We start from the raw sequence: 21,815 nt of genomic DNA on the forward strand, positions 1-21,815 counted from the left end.
GAATAGAAATACAGCACATAGAACTGAAATGACGGGAGCCCAGCTTACTAAATGCTGTCATGACCAGTCGAAGTGTCAAATTTCTACACTTCTATAGCGCTTTATTTACAACGCTATAACGGCACCTTTAAAATGTGGACTCATGTTAGAACAACGCCTCTCAGTACATTGTATGCGCTGCAGATAAAACTACAAAGTACGCTTAATCAGAATCAGAATTACTTTATTAATCCCTTGCGGAAAATTCCTTTGTTGCAGTGCTCTCATTACAGGAAAAAGAAAAGATTAACAAGAATAAGATAGGGAAAAAAATAAAAATAAAAATATCAATATGTACAAAAATACAATAAACAATAAACAGTATTTACAATGCTACTCAGTAGCTAATTATTATTGTTATTCCACATGACCGGGTTATTGCACATGGTGAAGTAATGTCAGACACTGGAATTGTACAGTTTGATGGCCACAGGCAGGAATGACTTCCTGTGGCGCTCTGTGGTGCATCGTGGTGCAATCAGTCTCTGGCTGAAGGTGCTTCTGTGGCTGACCAACACACTGTGAAGAGGATGTGCAGGATTGTCCAGTATGGATTTTATCCTGGACAGCATCCTTCTGTCTGACACTGCTGTCAGAGAGTCCAGCTCCTCTCCGACAACGTGGCTGGCTTTGCGGATGAGTTTCCTCAGTCTGTTGGCGTCCTTCACCTTCAGTCTGCTGCCCCAGCATGCAACAGCGTAGAGGATGGCACTGGCCACCACAGACTCATAGAACATCCGCAGCATTGTCCGACAGATGTTGAAGGACCTAAGCCGCCTCAGAAAATAGAGACGGCTCTGGCCCTTCCTGTAGAGGGCGTTTGTGTTTTTAGTCCAGTCCAGTTTAGTCCAGTCCAGTTTAGTCCAGCAGGTCTGAAGCTCTCAACCAAACAATATTATTTCCGAATCATCTTAAAATGTTAGGAAAAATGGAGGTGTTAACGTCAACTGTTCTTTAACTGGGGCATTTCCACCTGCATCTCATGGTCTTCACCACCGGACAAAATGTGCATGAAAATAAATTAAAAAAGGGAAACATATCAAGCGTAAACACAAAGAAACTGTTCAAAAATGGTCCCGGTAATGGACTGTTGTAAAAGTCCAGCATTCACAATCCTTAAAAACAGAGTTATACAAAAAGGATTGGTACTTTCTACTTTAAAGCCAAGGAAATCCCATCACATAAAGTTATAATCAATAATATTTTACACTTTCTCATTCAAAGAAGCATTATAGAGATGCTTAGAGCAGGGAAATGGCAGCAAAAGTTAGACTGGATGTTCATGAAAGAGGTAAATAAAGACCCGGAGGGTGAAAAATACTCTTGCTTAAATCTCTAAAAAAAAATTAAAAAGTTTGCAAAACACCACACTGATAGTCCTTTACACTTATGGAAGAAATGTGTGACAAAAGTTAAGTTTTTTTTGGCAAAAGTGTTCACTGTTCACAGGGGGGAAACAGCAATGCACACCTAGCCTCAGTTAAACTGTGAAGCATGGAGGAGGGAGCATCATGGTATGGGTCTGCATGCCCTGCAAACACTGAGGGTGTATCAGACTGCATGGAAACTGGCCCCAGCCAGGATTCGTCCCAGGAACCTTCTTGCTTTGAGGCATCAGTGGTAACCATGACACCAGCGTGAGGCCCATTGAGGAAACTATTCCATCAAAACATATAAAGGAATTGTACAGCAGCAGTCGATGATGAGAAGTTTAAAGACGGAAGACAGATGGAAAGGTGGACGGGTGTCCAACTCAGAGTCCTGACCAGAATCCAATTGAAGAGGATTCTCCAATAAAGCTATCGCAAAGATACAGATTAAATAAAGCAGTTTCGTGAGGAAGAAGGATTCAAAATTCCTCATAAATGCTTTGCAAGCCTTCTGAGCAACTACAGAAAACACATAATGGGGTCTGTTACAGAAAAATTCAAGAGTTTTTTCACTTTTGCCTGGAATTGTAACTCAAGACCAAAGTTTATGTAATTATTGCAGAAATCCTCGTAACTTTGAACGTTTCACAATATTTTCTTGCAAGTGGAAACATGAATGTTTCATAGCTATTGTGCGCTGCTTCAGATCCATCTGGAGTTTCATGTTCTGGTCATTTAAAGGAAAGTTACTTCATTTCAGATCTCACATATTGTTAGAGAATGATTCAATGTAAAGCAATGCACTATGTCGTATAATGTGGTGACTATTAAGGATTTAAAATTGAACTGCAGCCCACAAAACGAAGTCGACAAAAGTACAATATGTGCCTGTAAAGAAGTGAACGTGAAGAGTAAAATATAAATAGGTAAAAAGTAAGTTTTATTAGATGGTAAAACTAATGTAGGAACAAAGAAGGCAAATAACCCACAGGACCAAAACAAGTTGCATGATATCACCGTTTTAATTAATATATTTACAAAACAAAGTGGTGTCAAATGACAGGTTTTCATTTTCTTTAACAGTTCTGTGGGTTTCCGTCGGCCCTGAGAGCTGAAAAGCTTGCACCCCACCGCCCCGTGATTAAAAACACAGGTCTTTATAACCCTCCACAGCAGCCTCCCCTCAGCTGTTTGATGTAAATCTAATCTCTTTTCAGTGCACAGCTGACTCAATCCTTTGAAAGTACCCTTTTATTGTAGTTATTGATGGGCTGATGGTCGTGTCATTTCTGGACCTCTCTATGTGGTAACGGAGGCAAACTTTTGTCCACTGGCAATAGCAGCCGCTGTAGCAAACAAACCCGGCAACCGCCGCCAAAAAGTGCTAACGTCAGGCTGTTAGTGTTTTACCCAGCAGAGCATCTGCATGGATTACAGACATGTTTCTGTCCTCGTGTGACACATTGTGATGTTTGCTACTCTGCCCGTCACCCTTTCTGAAAAGAACATGGTGTCCTTTAATGGACTTGGGCTCATACTATCAAATATTTGTCTTTTCCAGCAGGGACTCCAAACCAAAAGGAACCACCACTGTACATTAAACACACTGGGAATCACATAGGAAGCACTTTGCACAGTAACTCAACACTGTAATGATCACCGCAACCACAGCAAAGGCATCCGGGAATAATAATGTACGTCACTTCAAATCAATACTTGGGAATGGGGAATAACAAGTTAGGAATGGGTCTCATTAAAGGTGCTGGAAACCTAACAAGGCGCTAACTTCTTTCGGGTCTTTTAATTTTTTAAATAATTGACAAACATACATTTATTTGTTTCAAGTCTTCTTGTTTGTTAATAATCGTCTTAATGATTTTAATCCTGTACAGATATTACGTTTTTTATTTATTACCGAAAAAAAATGTGACTTATTTCGTGTATACCTGGCATGACGTTGTAAATCCATGTTTTTTCTAAAACTATAACCCGAGTGGCTGAGCAGAATGAAAGCAGAATCTTCACTTTAATAAAACCTAAAACAATAACTTAAGTTCATTCTGAAAAAAGGCACCGTTTGAACCCGTGAAGTGGCGTGATAGAATTTACCATGAGGCTAAACGGTATGTAAAAAAAACAAGAAGAACGGCGGTGGTCATTTCTTCTGAGCGGAATCCGGTTAAAATTATCGGTGAAGGAGCTGTGGCAACTGCTGACAAACTGTGGCAGAAAAGATCAGACGTTCTCAGTTGTGCGTTCAGTGATTTTACAGAGAAGAAGTGTGTTTGAGTGGGTCTTTTTCTGTTGTTTTTCGTGGCTCCTCTTGTCTGCGCACACCTTCTTCCTAAAGGAGAACTGTGTCGATGGTCTGGTGCGACTCCTTCCTGACCTTTGTTTCACACTCTGTCGTCCCTCTTTGCTGCTGACAAACACAGAGGGACAGTTTGACTCCAGAACTTCTGATGGACCGCACCGCCACCTCCTCACATGATGGAGCACTGCTCTGCCGCCCCGGCTCCAGGCCCTCCTGGGAGGTTGAGAGACTCCATGTCAAAGTTAAAGCCAGGAGGCTGGAGGGGAAGAAGAGAGAGGAAGAATTCAGTCATGAGGAAACCATCTAAAATACTCTATCTTCTTCACACACTTCCGCTCAACTCTGTTTTCAAGGCCTTTTCACACTCGACAACCTGAACCAGGCTTCCAGTTTTTCAACCTGAATGCATCTGATTGATTTATGCATTCTTTTTAATCATCATCTACGTTTGCTACATCCGACTTTAAGCACTCTCATGTCTCATCTAAAAATAAACAGAGAAACTGTTGGTACTTTTTAAGGTGTTAAATCAAGCTTTTGTTTCTTTTTGGACAGTAAACATCAGAGCGAGAATTCAGTGAATATTTGTACCTGTTGGTATTTGTATGTTTTTCTTCCTCCTCATTTCATGCTTTAATGTGGCTCAGTTTTTCTTTTGGACCCAACAGCAGCCTGGTGTAAACTCTTTTGGTTGCAACAAGATTGTGTCGTTCTGTCCGGAGAGCGGTACAGGGCGGGTTTCATACCTGTAACTTTTGTTCCACTCAAAGTGAGGGTCTAAAAGTCCAGATCAGACGAGCTAAGAGCAAAACGAGCCTTACAAAGATGCTTCACACTTGCTTGTACTTATTTTTTTATTTATATAAAGTTAACATAAAAAAAAAAAAAAAAAAAAAACAGCTCTTGATGCTCCTGTTAGTTCGCTTTATTTGGGAGAAAAATTGTCAACTTTTTAAACTCAAACACACTCGGATGATTTGGGTTTACGTGAATAAAAAGAACGGAGAAAAGTCTCGTGAACGGTCGTTCTGACAGTCGAGTTAACCGCTTCACTGCGCCTCATGTGGCCCTTTTTTTAATTGTTCCAAATCAAATCTGAAAACACCCCGACGAGTTCTTCAAGACCACACAGGATTATTACAGGCTACACAAACAGATTGACAGCTGTAACTCACCGTGTCTCCTGCTAACTCCTTGGGCGGCTGGCCGAGATCTTGCAACTGTAAGTAAAACAATAACGATCAGTGATCGGTTTCATTCTTTATCTTTACTGTCTACATTCCTTCATAAAAACAACAGTTTTTATGTCCGTCTCTTTCAGGTCTTCAACAGCATGTACCTCCTACCTCTCTTCAACCCAGGTGTTAAAACCCGTCCACAAATCTAATAAATGAATGAACCTTCTACATCACTTGAATGTGGATTTTAACATCTTTTCTCGTACTGGCAGATTTGAATCAGGGGACTTTAGTACCTGCATCATTGAGGCTTATCAGCTAATCAAAGTGATACTGTGCAAAGGTTTTATGCATCCAATATTTTTACAGTTCCATCAGGGAGATTTTTTATTTATTTATTTCATTTAGCCATGATTTAACCAGGTCAGTCCCATTGAGACACAAGGATCTCTTTCCCAAGCAAAGCCTGGCCAAGAACAACAAAACAACAACAAAAAAAACAAATACAAATACAGTCAGATCAGTGCAAAAAAGTTAAATAATGGGGCTTTCATGTAAAGCAGGAGCAAAAACATAATGAGGCTGATTCCAAGTTACTCACAGGGTTTTTAAATGTTCCAAAAGAAACTAGTTCCTTCAGGTTCAGAGTGTTCTGCAGTGAAAGCAGCGGGTGCAAAATGCACAAAGGAGTGCTTGCCGAATTCAGTGCGAACTTTGGGGACATTTAATAGACAGCGGTCGTTGGTGCGTACAGAGTAAGGACTCTGGGTTCTTGTAATATAGCCACATAAATATTGGGGGAGTAGGCCTAAAACGGCTTTATATATAAATATAAAAGTGGGCCAATGTGAGAGATGACGTGCAGCCAATGAAGGCCACTCAACTCTGCCATATAAAGGTAGAGTGGGGAGTCAGTGCTTTGTAACAGATCTCAGGGCACCATGGTACACAGAGTCCAGAGATCGCAGACATTTTGCAGGGGCATTCAGATACCCGTCTGTTCCAAAATCCTTCTGTTACATGACAATAAGCCAAACAAGACAACCATCAGTCATGATAAGAACAAGGACGGCATGTTGCTCACAGACTACCCGCCTGCCAAGTTACTGCAAAAAAAACATTTGAGGCTTTACTTTTTTTTAGTAATCCTCATTTTAATCTAAGTGCCTTTACTTTAAATTTGGTAAAGACTTGTGCGGTGTCTGCACTGGAAGCTTTCCACCACTGGCTTTAACCCAAACTAGCCTACTACAGTTCCACTAGAAAAATAGTTGGTGCCCAAATAAATGCTGCAGCTACGAGACTCTTGATAAAACACGAGCGTTACAATAGAGCTGGTTTCCAAACACCAACAACGAGATGCATGTAAAGATTTTAACATTTAAATCTGTCAAAAGGCGGTCGGAAAAATCAAAACATAATCTGTTTACTTTTGTCTTTAACATCTATAATCTAATGTTCGGCTGCTGTGTGTGACAAGAGATGCGTCACCTTCTGCATCAGGTCCATGACGCTCTCGAATGTTCTCTCTTTGTCTTCTACACGCTCCTCCTCCTTCTCAAAGAGCTTGCAGATCTCGCCCATGATTTTGGCCTGCTGCTCATAGCGCTGGTAGTCCTCTGAACTAAGGCTTGACCTATTGGTCTCCAGCCACTCTGGGTACTGCGAAGGGAAGTTACAGTTACTACATACACCGATGGTTACGCTGAAGAGTATCTGCTGATAAAGCAGAGACACACACCTTGGTGGTGATCTCTTTGAGAGATGGATAAAGCACTTCCTTAGAGAGAAGATTCTGCATGATGGACTGCATGATGGGCAGGATGTTCCCATCCTCACCACCTCCTTCACTGCCTTCATCCAACCCCAGGCCTTCAAGAGTCTTGACCAGGTCGTCTCCAGCTAGTCCGGAGGACTGATAGGATCCAACACAGATCGTCCAAAAAGAATAGGTTTAACTTCCATCTGACAGCTTCAAAATGATTGTTCATTACCTACTGGACCCACCTGCAGGTTGTCAGCATTTTTTGCAAGGCCACGGAGGGTTTCTTTAAGACAGGAGGTGAACTCTTGTTGGGAGGCAGTGTCGGTGCCTGTTGAGAATATGAAGATAACATTTAAAGTACATGAACACCAGAGTGAGACAAAGATTATAGATAAATCACAAATAAATGATGACTCTTACCAACTTTGCCTGCAGCCTCGGACAGTTTATGGAAGTGCTGAAGCAGTTCTGGCTCCTCTTGGGCCAGCTCTGTCATGGCCTTCTCCCATTCCTCCCTGGCCTGGGCAGCCATGTCCCCCTCAAAGAGGGTCTCAAAGAGTTTGGAGTCCTCAAGCAGAGGCGGCTACAAGTGGAAAAGCATAAGTAGAACATTATACTGAAGTGATGACGGGCTGCACTTAACAACTGCTTTATATAACCTGAAAAACTTTTACATTTCCTTTCCATCTTGCCAATTTAGTTTCAGACTTTAAAACTATTTTCCCCTCAATTAACTAGACACAGATCTCACTTTCTGCCACAGCTAAAGAAAAAAGCTACAGCTACAAAACTATTTCTTTAGTTCTTGAAATAATATATCTAAAATATCTTAAATACCAAACTTGTTGTGACCAGCTGAGCTGAAAATCTTTCACAACCTGAACAAAGAGCATCTGTACGCTCCAGACAAGAGAGAGAACACAAGAAGACAGTCGCAGAGAAAAGCAGACGGAACCAGATGCAGACCTTCTCTGAACCGGCGCCGGCTGAAGAGGAAGCAGCTGCAGGTTCAGCTGGAGCTGGAGGAGCAGACGCCTTGTCAAAGTCATCCAGCGCACCTGAAGGAAAGAGATGACATCACAACTGAGCCGGTCGCTGGCCAGTAAGTGTACACTTATTCCACTATCAGCTCATTAGAAGTGGCAACCAAATAACTAAAGTCAACATGCAGGTTATTCCTTATCTCAACATACTGATAAATGTTTTAGTGATGAACAGTTCAGCCTACAGACATATAAAACTATTCTTTTATTCGAAAGGAAATGGTTCATATGAAGGGATTTATTCATTTGGCCTCTTTGTTTAAACAAAAAGTTTGACTTTATGATTTGTTTTCTTGAAAATAAATAGTCAGTGATGCAGTCGAGATGACATAAAGTGTTGCATTTAAGCTGATGTAAGGGTCAGTTCTGTTTGTGCCAGAGCTTCCTGCGTATTAAAACATTTTTATCCCCCGAAATTAATCTTTTTCCCCCCTCCCCGTCAAAAAAGATAGAATAAAAACCATACTTGATAATACACTGCCTGGCCAAAAGAAAAGTCGCCACCTACAAAAAAAAGTCACACACTCGGTCCAAGGTCGTTGGACCGCCTTTAGCTTTGATTACGGCACTCATTCGGTGTGGCATTGTTTCGATAAGATTCTGCAATGTCACAATATTTATTTCCGTCCAGTGTTGCATTATTTTTTCACCAAGATCTTGTATTGATGATGGGAGAGTCGGACCACTGCGTAAAGCCTTCTCCAGCACATCCCAAAGATGCTCAATGGGGTTAAAGTCTGGACTCTGTGGTGGCCAACCCATGTGTGAAAATTATGTCTCATGCTCCCTGAACCTCTCTTTCACAATTTGAGCCCGATGAATCCTGGCATTGTCATCTTGGAATATGCCCGTGCCATCATGGAAGAAAAAAATCCATTGATGGAATAATCTGGTCATTCAGTATATTTAGGTAGTCAGCTGACCTCATTCTTTGGGCGCATAATGTTGCCGAACCTCGACCCGACCAACTGCAGCAACCCCAGATCAGAGCTTGTACAGTAGGCACCAGGCATGATGGGTGCAGCACTTCATCTGCCTCTCTTCTTACCCTGATGCGCCCATCACTCTGGAACAGAGTAAATCTGGACTCATCAGACCACACGACCTTCTTCCATTGCTCCAGAGTCCAATCTTTCTGCTCCCTAGCCTTTTTTCCCGATTAGCCTCACTGATAAGTGGTTTTCTTAGGGCTACACAGCTGTTCTGTCCCAATCCTTTGAGTTCCCTTTGCATTGTGCGTGTGGAAATGCTCTTACTTTCACTATAAAACATAGCCCTGAGTTCTACTGTTGTTTTTCTGTGATTTGATTTCACCAAACGTTTAAGTGATCGCCGATCACGATCGGTTAGGATTTCTTTCCGACCACATTTCTCCCTCGAAGATGATGGTTCCCCACTATCCTTCCAGTTTTTAAGAATGCGTTGGACGGCTCTTAACCCAATTTTAGTAGTTTCTGCAATCTCCTTCGATGTTTTCTCTGCTAGATGCATGCCAATGATTTGATCCTTCTCAAACAGACTAACATCTTTTCCACAACCACGGGATGCATCTTTCAACATGGTTGTTTAAGAAATGAAAAGCTACAAATTGCTTCAGTTGGGGTTAACTTGTTGCCAGCTGAAAGATAATCGCCCATGCAGTAATTGTCCAATAGGAGGCTCTTACCTATTTTGCTTAGTTAAATCCAGTTGGCAACTTTTTTGTTGGCCAGGCAGTGTATTTGAAGAGTTATATATCAAGTGTTATGTCATATATGTACCACCTGTAGAGCAACCACCACCTCTGTTATATACATATACTTTTATATGCATACATATCTCATTTTAGATTAAAAGATGTACATAAAACAATAACAACAGGGCTTCTGTTTACAGGGATTGTTAACATTAGTCTCTACTGACTGCAAAATAACCAGCATGGAACACAAATTTGTTACAGATGCATAAAGTAAGCAAAAAGAGACACAGTTTGAAGCAAAGTTAGTACAAAAAGTCTCAGAATCACTGTAAAAACAACCATCAAAAACCTTAAGACATCTGCATTGTATCTAGCTGTCCCAACAGGTATTTGAACTAAATCTGTGCTCAGGGCCCCGTTTGTTCCACATACGTCTTGAAAAAACTACAAGCCATCGAGTTAAACTACAATATTTATCCCTGGAACGCAGTGTTGTAGTTTCACAAACATTAGATACTCAAGTACAAGTAACTCAAATCGACTACTGAAATACAGCCCTGGAGTAAACAGGCCTGTTTAGTTACAGTCCACCTGCGCGCCGCACAAACTGGGCTCAACCTGTAAACAAAGGTTGTCAAACTTTGAGACGACGAGTTGTCTTTGCTTTATTTTTCCATAATGCGGAATGCCACGAGCGGCCGTTCAACTGTTAACTGTTAACGTTACTTCACCGGAGCCTCCGGTCCGGAGGTCCCACCGAGCAGCTGAACCGCTGACACAGTGAAACAGAGCGGGGTCCCGGCGACAATACCCATCCGCTTCAACACCAGCAGAAACCGCACTAATCTGCGAAAAAAAGATCCCCTCGTGTACACCTTAATGTCACCACTCACTGTCCAATAATTCGTCCAGTTCTGCATCGTGTCCACTGGCCGACTCTCCCGTTCCTGACGCCATGATGTTCTCCAAACTGCAGCCACCAACTGAAGGTCTCAGAATATTGACGTTTCTGTTGTAAAACCGTCGACGACACTTCTACGTCACAGCCTTTCAGTTTGGTTTGAAATCTGGCGCCGCCTGGTGGCACGAGTAAAAATTACAAAAAGTAACAACATGCTTATTTTCGAAAGAGAAAAAATAATTGTTGTTCTTGTTAGTTTGTTGTTGTTTTTTTTTTAATTGAGGTCCTTGTTGTTTTGCTTCAATAGTTTTTTTAAAGATTTTTTTTTTAAGCTCAGTTTTGGAACAAAAGAACAAAGCTCTCAAACTACTGTGTTCATTTAGAAATGTCTTACTCACAGATTTCCTCATAATAAGCATCAGCAAGCCCAGAAATCGTGGTCATGTTTGCAGTTTGTCATTTGCGGAAGTGGAATCTTGGTCTTTTCCCGGAGTTTCAAAGAAATACACTTGTGTTTTTCCCCGTTTCATGGCTTTATACTCCTATTCCACAATTATCTATTTACAAATACCTTATCTGTCGTTATTTATATGCCAGAAAGCTGTAGTTACTCGACTATAACAGAGTGTTTCAATGCAACACATACAAAGGCATCATGATACTCAACTGATTAACTTTCAAATCAATACAGGCTTATCATCTTTCAAAGAAAAAGTTAAATTACTCGAATACACCCTGTGCAACTGCTGTTGTCTGATTGCTGTTTTCTACATACTCACGCAGTGTGTAGTCTCTGACTGGAAGGAAATTGCAAATTTTAACTGTAAAAACAGTGAGCCATTTTATCTAGATAAAGAAATCTTGTCAGAAAGTGCATGTGATGGTAGATTTTCCTCTCTTGGTCAGGAAACGTGTGATTTTTTTTCAACTCTAAATAAATGTGGTTGCCAGGGGTTACTGCTGCTGTTGCCAGGCAACGTATACAAATAACCTCCGAGCACAAAGTTTCAGAGTATAGCTTTGATAAATATCTAGCATCATTTCGGCTCGTGTCGATAGAAACGCTATCGCAAACAGGACGCAAACAATGACGACATTAAAAAAAAAAGATTAGTAATGCTTCACGGGGGTTTCCAAAACTGTATGAATGCATTTCTGAATTAATTAACAAGCTCCTTCCTTTTTTTTTGGTTTAAACGTTAATAGTACACAATTTTTTCAGTTTTCATGCCCGACAATTTGCACATGTTTAGATGTTTTGGCCACTCTGGAAGAATTAAAATCACATTTATTTGAAGTGCACAAGGCTAATGAAATGATCACGTTTTTTAATTCCCCCCATTGGGGGATGAATAAAGTATTTTTCTATTCAATTCTAAATAACTTAGTGTTTGATTCAAGAAACAGCAGTTATTAGCTCTTAAATTTTAAAATGCAGGAAGCTAGTGGAGAATATCTCTATTCGGGAGGGAATAGCCTCTTCTGCACTGTGGGTGTAGGCAGACCCGTCTCCGGTCACGAGCAGGGTGGAGGAGGTGGAGTTCAGACAGATGTGAGTAACGGTGCAGTATGTTAATGCCTAATTTGGTTTTCTGGGCGGGGAGCTGCTCCTTTGGGCTGCTAGTAAATCCAGCCAGGGGGCTGAAGAGCTGCAACTCTTTACAACTGAATGTTCTGCTGAACAGAGAACAGCTGCAGCCAAGCACCAGAAAGGTAGGTCACATCTGAATTAAACCAAAGTAATGTGGGGATGTTTGGGGTAAAGCAAAGTGTTTTGTGGGCACACTCAGTTTGTTAAAGGGGAAGATTTAACATCCAACTTGTTGCGTGCTGTTTACCTGCAGAATAATGTAGAATTCAAAACGCGAACTATATAAAAACTGCGCACATGTGGAAAGAAATGTCTGTTTTTTGGAGCGTTTTTCTTTACATCATCAGACATTTGCGGGCTTGAAACAACATGATGTTTAAAAAGCTTTAAAAAGCAGGAAAGTTTTCCTTCTTTTTGTACATTCTTTGTCTTTTTTTTGGTACAAACTTGAGTATTTTTCACAATTATAGCAATCGACGTGTTGATTTTAAAGTTGGATTTTTACGATATCTGTCGAAAGAGAGCTATTATTTGTCACGAATGTCTGTTTTTAGATTGTTTATGTGAGTTTGTCCTCAGCAGGCTGTTATGTTGTGTGTGGTGGGAGCAGGGTGTGGCAGGGGGCACACCCACCTTCACTGTCAATGAATGAACCTTTGCTTGAGCCTGAAAACAGCTTTCACACTGACACATGCTCTTCACACTGAAGGGGAGGATTTGCTCACTTTTTTTTTCCAAAACATGGTTTAATAGTTCTGGCACTGATTTTATTTGTTGACCAATACGTTTTTCATTTAAATGAGGGTCTGTGTCCTACCTTTTCTCTTTGTTGAATAAGTGTGGTGGGTTTTTTTCTTTTTCTAAATGCATTTTCATTTTGTTACGTATGGAAAATGTTGAAAGTTTGGAATTTTTTATGCTTTGGAAAAACTGAGCAAAAGTTTGAAAGGTCACTGCTTGAACCTCAACTTACTCGCATTGAGCTCTGGCGAACGCACACTGGGATGGTTTGCCAACAGAGCTCGTCTTGTGTTTTCGACCCACGGATCTGCTGTAAGTGGATTAGAGGTGAAATTGAGTAAGGGATGTTGTGTCATGACAACGAAACAAACAACGTGCATGACCTCTCTGCTTGAGACAAACACTTGTTTCCTGAACATCTTAACCCTGTGTATGTGCACATATGAAAGTGGCTATACAGAGAAGCATGATGTTATCACATCCTGTTTACTGTTCTAATGTGTGAACCTATTTTCAGTATCTTTTCCATTTGGGGAAGTACTGTGTCGTGTTTTTCATGCTTTTTCCACACGTCTATTTCTCTCTCTTGTGCCATTTTCAGAAGCTATTTCTTTTCCTGACTTAATGCCATAAGCAGCAAAGCAATCATGGTGGCACCAGCGGGATTGATTTTTCCATCAGCCATCCATATATGTTTATTTCGAGTGGTTAGCATGAAGCATAATTGGTAGCCTGACTGTAAAGCTTTAGAGGGAGTATTGAACAGAGGTGAAAGGGGACAACAGATGGAAAAGAGAAGAAGCAGCCACAAAAATCAGACTTTGAGGAGGGAGGTATGGAGAGGAAACAACAGGGAAGGAAAAACCTGGCAAATATGACAAAGTTACCAGTTGTTCAGCAGAAGGCTGTTGCACATCTGGAATGCATTAGCAAGTTGGAAAATCTTACAAGAAATTAGGGAGGAGGTGGGGAGAAAGGAAAAGTGGTGAAACAGAGGAGCCCAGTGCTGACTCACTCTATTGCTATTCCACTCCGTCACTGTGTTTAAACTATGTGTCCTTTTGTGGCTGAGGCACAGGGCTTCCCCCATGTTCTCCCCTTTTTTTCCTCCCCTCCCCTACCTACTCAGTCATCCTGTGGGACATTTTGCAGGTCTACTTTTCCACTTCTTTCTCATTTTCTTCTCTGCTTTATTGCCACGCTGTGCCACCAGTTCAGCTTTCCACCCCCTGGCTTTGAATCCTCCATAGGTGTTTAATAGGACTAATGTAAACTGGGCATTTCTCCCTGTTTATATTCTGTCTCTCTATGTAAACTGGGAACTAGGAGCTCAGTGCTTGTGGAGCCAAGTGGGGGACGGATGTCAAGAGGGATGGGAGAGAGAGCAACTAGTGTGGTTGGAGTGTCTTCATGTTTTAAAATGTCCACTGTGTATTTTTGTGGCTTAAAGTCTCCAGTACGGTTAAGTTAAGGTTTTTTAAAGAGACCTGTGGCAAAATAAGTTCTTTCTATAGGTCAAGAAACACTAGCTTTTGGTCTAGGAGAGACAAGTAAGTCATTCTTTGTAAACCATGATGCGTCAACTCTCAACAGAACCCCACATTAGTGGAGGAAAATGATATTAGCTGTACTGTACTAATGGCAGTTGTCTCATTAGATTACAATAAATGCAGCAGCACAAGATGCGATTTGAGTTATATAAACAGGAAAAACCTTGGTTGTGCAGTGAAGGATGTCATGTCTGAATGTTTAGTCCTTGTTAAAACAGCACCTGCATTCTTGAAATGGAATAGTCTCACAACAACCTTTTATTGGCACAAGTTTGTTAGATTTACTCTGAGTGTAGCGGCTGAAAGCGAGAGGAAAATCACATAAAAAGGACAATTTTTTTGTTCTGCAGGAGAATAGTTAGTTGTGCAAAAATATTGGTCTGTTATTTCATTTATATGGGGAAAACAGGCCCTAACTGTTCAGTTTTATGATGTACATTCATTTTGGCCAAGTCAATTTAAAATATTAAAGTTATCTAAAATAATACAAAAAAATCCAAAAATTGTCAAGCGGCAAATACATCTCTGAGGAAAGCATCTTCTAAGAAAGACAAGTAATAGCACATTATTTCTCTTACAAATTAAAGGTTTGAATAATAGTTTACTGAATATAAACATCAGAAAATATTTAAGGGTTTTTGCTGCTCAAAAATAAAACACTAGCTAAACTACTAGCTAACATATTGCTATGCACTGTAATAGACAATATCAAGTCAGTTTGCCAACTTTTGTATGACTATCCTGATTAAAAATATTACATTATGATTTACCAATATCTTGAAGCTGGTGCTTGTGGCCAAAACAATTTTCAACCCAATATTCACAGTCTAAGCCAATAGTAGCTTTAGCCACATTAGCTACGCAACATGCTACCTGAGATTTGAGGATGATGGTATCAAAAAGTAATACAGATGGCAGAAAAGCATTGCATTATTTGTTAAGTGTTTATATAATTTGCCGATACAACTGATAAATATTTTCACTGTTTGCCATGGCTGGAATTAAAATGTACTGTTTTTGTCAACTAGTTCAGTGTGGTGGCATGTAGGCTGAGTTTCCAGGTCAGCTAAACCTACAAATATTAGCATTTCAGTATGTTGGTTTGTTGCTAAAGAGTAGTTGCTTATTTGGACGCTACAAATACAAATAGCAAGATTAATGGATATTCTAGAGCAACTTTGTTGTTTAAGACGTAGTGGCCAAAATCAAATTTATCTATAAAACTCAAACATCTACGTATGTAAATATTTGACTCTGAGGGAAAAAATACAAATACAGTTATCTTGAAACAGGTAGCCTACAGCAATTCTCAGTGTTCAACATAAATCACCTAAAAAAGCTGCAGGCTAAAGCAATAGCTTTTAATCTCAAAGTGTAACAAAATAAACACAAAATGAAGGAAAATTCCCAACATTTATTTATTTCAGGTACAATTATAAGGCATGCACTTATTTTGGGCTTATTTTCATTATCGGGTTGCTTGTCAGTGTCACAATATCTGGGAACACTGCTGGTAGAGATACAGTGGCTCAACTCTCCATTTTGAAAGGTCTGACTGCAAATAAAGGCTTTTTTTAAATTATGCTTTGCTATTTTTCCAATTCACAGCAATACATTAGCTTCCATGCCATTTTCCTGTCTGATTTTTCAAACTGGGGGTGCTGACCGTTTTCTACTGAAGGTAATACTCTGGCTGTGGATAAATACCTCTAATAGCCTCAAGAAGAAGAACATTTCATTTTCTCTTGCAGCCAGCAACAGAACATTTGTCTTGCTTTGCTGCAAGCTGAGACATTTTAGAGTTGGCAGAAAGAGCAACACTTTCAGTTTGTTTCAGTAAACAGTGGCAACATAGGGGGCTGAACTGTGCGAACATTTAGTTTAACCACATCTGGTTATCAAGTTGCAATGTAGAATTTAGATAAGATTCAAACCAACTTGAAGTTTTTGGAAGCAATAAAGTTGAAGGAAGGCAAGTGGAATGGCAACAGTAAGACATTTTAAAATTTTACCAGCTTATGTTTCACATTTCAAAAATGATAAATGAAATAAAACAGTAGAAAGAGTTTAAAAAATAACAATATCAACCTTAATTCTTGTTTTGAATGACAAAATTCTTGGAAAAATTCAGTAGAAGAAGTGCTTTTTAAATTGGAAGAACGTGACGAGACAGTAAAGGCACTACTCTGGTCAAAGGACAGCATCCTGCAGTAAATTTAAACCCACACCCTAAAGCTGAACTATCCGTCACACCTATGAAAACATTGTTTAAAAAAACACGACATATTACTGATTTTGTACTCTAGAGAGACTCTCCAACTTGCGTACTATGACATTTTTCCACTTGTGAAAGTGCTGAAGTTCAGAACTGGAGCTCTACGCAGCTCTGGGTAGTGGAACAAATAAAGAGAGCCATGTTTAGAGCATGATGACAGACACACTGTGGAGTTGGTGGAGGATGCGGCGCCACTCCTATCACCAAGGATATGAGCAGTGAGGAATGAGGAAAACAGTCAGTGCAGGAATGCTGTTAGGTCTGCAGTTTGATACGAGGCAGAAACTCCCAGAAGAAAAAAACAGCAAAGAGAGTGTTCTCCAGCTGATTTGACCAGATACGAACGTGCTGTGACCAGCGTGACAACAGTGCAGTCATTATTTGTGGTTTTGAAATGCGTTTTCATGATCTGAGTTGTTTTGTCTACCATTCATAAAATACAATAACAACATTGTGCGCCTGAGTAAATGCTATGTAGGAGGAGAGTGTGTGTTTGGGTAGAGTTGCAAGCTGTTAGCCTCATGTGGTTGGAGCGTGTACTTCAGCTTAAAGTTTAAAAGTATGTCAAACTCTGGAATACTAATTCTGCTTTTGTTGTCTTATCTTTTTACAGTTTTCTCCGCCTCAGTGGCTGATGGTAAAAATCTAAGAACGTGACTCCCAAAAGGAAGAAAACTTGTCATCTTATCTTTCTCTTAGATAAGAAATCTCATCATGGCTATAGTCCTGCACTCCAACCCTCTGCTGTGGACACGGCTGGCAGCCCTGGCCTTCTCCTGTGTGGCATTCTCCGTGGCCGTGCATGGCGCCAGAATCTTCCACGGCACAGGAGACTGGTGCATCTTCTGCTGGGCCTTCAGCTTCGCCGGAACTCTGATCGTCATCCTGGTGGAGTTGTTCGGCCTGCAGACCCGTGCCCCCGTTTCCTGGAAGAACTTCCCCATCACCTTTGCCTGCTACGCTGCCCTCCTCTGCTTGTCCGCTTCCATCATCTTCCCTCTCTACTTCCTCAAGGGTTCCACAGGCCAGAGTGAGGTCCGTGACTTCCGTATCGTGTCAACAGTCTTCTCCTGCCTGGCCACCATTGCCTACATGAGCGAGGTGAGCATCAGCAAGGCACGTCCAGGCGAGGTGGCCGGCTACATGGCCACAGCTCCCGGCCTGCTGAAAGTCTGTGAGACCTTTGTGGCCTGCATTATCTTTGTTTTCGTCAGCGAACCTGTGGTGTACGACCGCCACGATGCGCTCAAGTACTGCATGTCCGTCTACTGCATCTGCTTCATCCTGTCAGCGGCCATCATCCTGCTCTGCATTGGCGAATGCACAGGCTGTCTCCCCTTCCCGTTTGCCCGTTTTCTGTCAGGCTACGCCCTGCTGGCTGTGGTCCTCTATCTGTCAGCCACCATCATCTGGCCTATCTTCAACTTTGACCCCAAGCACGGCGGAACAAAAAATCGGCCGTACAACTGCAGCAGCCAAGAGGGTTTGTGTACGTGGGATAAGCTCATGGCGGTAGCTGTGCTCACTGCTGTCAACTTCGTCCTCTATTTGGCTGACCTCATCTACTCCACCCGTCTAGTGTTTGTCAAAGCTTGAGGGCTCCGAAAGGGTGCTGGGCTAGCAGTGTGCTCCAAATAAGATTGAATTTGGCCACTTTATTAAAGGCTGTAAAACTGCTGTCAATTATGAATATATTGTCCTCACCACCTGCGTTGGTTCTGAACAAAACAGTTTGAGATATGAATGAGATTGACATGTTAAACTGGTCAACATCCAAATCTTGTGCTCCTTTTGGCCCCTTTTTCTCTTTTTTTTTTTTGCCTCTGCTGACCTGCCAAATTCAATTTTATGTGAAGCATACAGCGTTATAGATAATCTTAGAGAAGAAAAAGAAAGGAGGTGAAGTTGAAATCAATGGCTTGTTTACATGTATAATGATGTTTCCTTCCATTACTGAGGCTTACTGTTGCTTCCAGTTACCTGTCTAGTTTTATTCTCGGAGACCAGAGTATCATGGCTTAAAAGATGCTGACAAATACATATGTAGAAATTGTGGTTGATATGTTTCAGTGCACATAGGGTGCAAAACACAACAACAATTCACAAAATACTACAAAACCAGACAACACAGCAACATGTTTGATAATGCAACAGCACAACAAGAGTAATGAAACATTTCACAAAGCACAACAGCAAAACAATCACAAGAAAAAAACATGAAAACAACATGAAAAGAGAAAGAACAAAATGTAAGAAAATACTTATTTACACAACTGATTTTTTTTCAGAAAACACAACGTTTCGTTTGTTATATCCTCTGAAATGTTTTTGATTTTGTTAAGCCACTGATGGACGACTGTACGACACCCAAAGTACTACATATGTACATGTAAACATTGTCTGCGATGATACGTGAAGGAGACTCAAAGTAAATGGTGGCTTATTGCTCTGTTTTGTTCTATTTTTGTATATTGCATGTCAATGTGTCGGTCTGACATTGAATATTTTGTTGTTTAAACATGGACAAAATGATAGATGTTAGGTGTATGCAGTCATGACTAAATGGTGATCAAAGATTTTAAGGTTTCTACTTTTAATGAAGATTTCACTTATTGACAGTTTTGTGTTCCCACAGAGCAGCTGTTCAGATTGTATATTCACCACCAGTCTTACTCACATGCTCCCAGAGTTGCTCCATTTCATGATTCAAGACTTGAAGACGTACAAATTTTGTTTATGATGAATGCTAGACTAGCTTTTGTTCCTGTAATGATATATTTGTATCTGCAAGCTACAATCAATGGCAAATATATATGGAAGCAGCATTGCTCATTTAAATAAATCAAGACGAGTATAGTCAAAGTGCATTTATTATTTGCATTTTTTAATGCATGTTTTTATTCCTGTTGTCTCCAAATACCAAAGTGTCTACTCAAAGTGAACACCCCTCATTAAATTCAGTGATTGTTAATTGGATCTTTTGCTGTAAAACTACCAAAAATACGCTTTTCACTCTGTAGATGTTGCCAATGTTATAGTGTTTACCTTTTTTTTTACATTTCACTATTTCAAGTTTGAAACCACATCAGTGTTGTAGGAAAATGTAATCCAGTGTTTCAATAAAAATCACATTGTAAACAGATGATTGTGTGTGTTTCCATGTCTTATCTGCAGGATTTTTACTTTCAGGTATCCAAATATATCGTATTATTGTTACTTGATTGCCATTTACTTCGTTCACACTAAAAAATCTCTAGTTAAAGTTCAAGTTTGATGTGCAGCATAGTGGACGCCATGGGGAGAAAAATATAACAGGTGACAACGCAAACACAATCAATACAAAAACATACAGTGAGTAAATAAAATGGCTTGAATAAACCCTCTACAAATACAAAGGTAATCAATAACACATTTCCAATATTAAAACCAGATGAAGAGTTCAGAAAGAACTGAAACTATTTCTGTCTGCAGTCAGACCCTGATCAGAAATGATTCTTCTTCACATGGTCACCATAAAGGTTTTAGAAGTAATTTTATTGCTGGTCTGAGCTATCCTACAGAGACCCCTCCCCCCTGATTTATCGTTCATGGATGCATACCAACATGTTACAGAGAAAAACAAAAGTGGCTCAAGCTCTGTGTTTTAGAAAGCTAGCCTTTGCTGGCCTTTCTTACACAAACAATAAATCTGGGTTGCACCCAAACATCAGCTTATTACAAATATAAAGCCCATGTGTTTGTAACTCTCCTGTAGATTGTAGCATTAAAAGAGATCAAGTTTTTTAATTTTTTATCAGTATACATGCTACTCATGTTGGTGGAACTGGTAAGTCACCAAAAAGGTTAAAGTTTCCTCTGTGTAACCATCCCAAATGGTGACTCCAGCCATCCCGACTTCATCTAGCACCACCATGAGGTTGATGTGCAGCTCTGAGTAAAATTACTCCTCATATTTAATAGGATGTAAAGTACTCGTACATACGATTGTGTTTTATTAATTATGGTATTTTATTGATATGAATATAAACACAAAAATCTATAAAAAATATGTATAAATGATTTCACAAAACCAGAAAGGGTTGTGTGATATGAAGGGAAAATGACAATAAATCTGCCCCCAGCCCTATGAAAGCTATTTATATTTCCCTGTTTACTTTTTCTCACACCTCTCTCTGCAGCCTCCTTTTCCGTCTTATCGGCCACCAAACAAACTCTGGCTCTGCGGATGAAGGCAAATAGATTAAGATTAGGATGACTCACACAAACTTTAGAGTTCTGACCACTGGTTGCTACACGGATGTAATGCAGAACACGACGCTTATGTCGTCTATAAATCTATTGCCAGGAAACAGGACAATAACGACATCCAGTTCCAGCACAATGACATGTCATGGAGTTAATTATGCCAAAGGAAGAGGGACATGACAACAAATGGCCAGCTTCCTAAGAAGCAAGTGAGGAGTAAGTACATCTAGATCACAGAGCTGGAACACGGCTCCATCATGGCTGGACATTAAGCGTCATAAAAGTCATAAAAGTAGGTAAACGAAAAAAAAGCCAAAGTGAAATCTTATGATGTAGTCAAACACGTATGGTATATAACCCTTAACCTGATCTAAGCACCCCTTCTATTCAACTCAGTGTCAACTGTGAGACATTAACAAAGCATGAAACCATAACCAAAAAGGTTTCATTCTGATTTTTAAATCATGCCATGAAGCCAGATCTGGTCCAATAATCGATAAAAATCTAAAGTTCCCACGAAATCAAACAAATTTTTATCTTTTAGATTTGAACGGGCATCATGTGGTAGTATCTAAATGAAAAACGGGCCACAATTTACCTTTTGCAAAGCACTTTACAGTGTTTTACTTATTCATCCATTCACACAAACAGCACTTCTTTTTATGCAAGCGCTCTAAAAATGCAGCACATTTTTGACGATATGTCGCATTTTTTTTGCCTCGTTTGCTCACGACTTGCACTCAAGTTTCATTATATGTGTGAAAAGGTGGAAAGACATGTGATTCAGTTCTGCATATTTTGGGTTTATATTATACAGTCTAATACCAATGACACGAGGCAATGGATGGATGGATGGATGGATGGATGGATGGATGGATGGATAGCCCATTCACACTGCAGTGCTATGTACAATTTGTAGTTATTTCAAACATGAATCACTCACTGCTGAAAATTCAGTTATGATCTGAACTAACGGATTTTTCTCTCCTCTTTCTTGGTTAAAGATGTGCGTTCTCCTTTTATCTCCTTGGGCTCATCAAAGTTAATTTTGGGATGATTATGTCTGTGCTGGTATAAGTATCTACCATAGCTGGTATCTTTGTGCTCTTGTTTGTTTTACCCCAT

At 40.3% G+C, this 21,815-nt stretch overlaps 2 protein-coding genes across 2 annotated transcripts; one reads left to right on the forward strand and one right to left on the reverse strand.

The window, feature by feature from the left end:
- Positions 1-2,412: 2,412 nt before the first annotated feature.
- Positions 2,413-10,389, reverse strand: pex19 (peroxisomal biogenesis factor 19). The gene is made up of 8 exons (XM_075482823.1): positions 10,281-10,389; positions 7,633-7,724; positions 7,087-7,249; positions 6,909-6,994; positions 6,643-6,816; positions 6,393-6,563; positions 4,899-4,943; positions 2,413-3,979 (listed from the first exon to the last, which is right to left on the reverse strand). Exons 1-8 carry the CDS (start codon positions 10,342-10,344, stop codon positions 3,893-3,895), a joined length of 882 nt encoding a protein of 293 aa, XP_075338938.1. The 5' UTR covers positions 10,345-10,389; the 3' UTR covers positions 2,413-3,892.
- A 1,535-nt stretch (positions 10,390-11,924) lies between these two features.
- myadmb (myeloid associated differentiation marker b) lies at positions 11,925-19,585 on the forward strand. Its single transcript, XM_075482199.1, has 2 exons — positions 11,925-12,001; positions 17,059-19,585. The coding sequence occupies exon 2, from the start codon at positions 17,160-17,162 to the stop codon at positions 18,039-18,041; it is 882 nt and encodes a 293-aa protein (XP_075338314.1). The 5' UTR covers positions 11,925-12,001; positions 17,059-17,159; the 3' UTR covers positions 18,042-19,585.
- The last annotated feature ends 2,230 nt before the right edge of the window (positions 19,586-21,815 follow it).

Source organism: Odontesthes bonariensis, chromosome 14, assembly GCF_027942865.1.
Source record: "Odontesthes bonariensis isolate fOdoBon6 chromosome 14, fOdoBon6.hap1, whole genome shotgun sequence".
NCBI classification, from domain to species: domain Eukaryota; kingdom Metazoa; phylum Chordata; class Actinopteri; order Atheriniformes; family Atherinopsidae; genus Odontesthes; species Odontesthes bonariensis.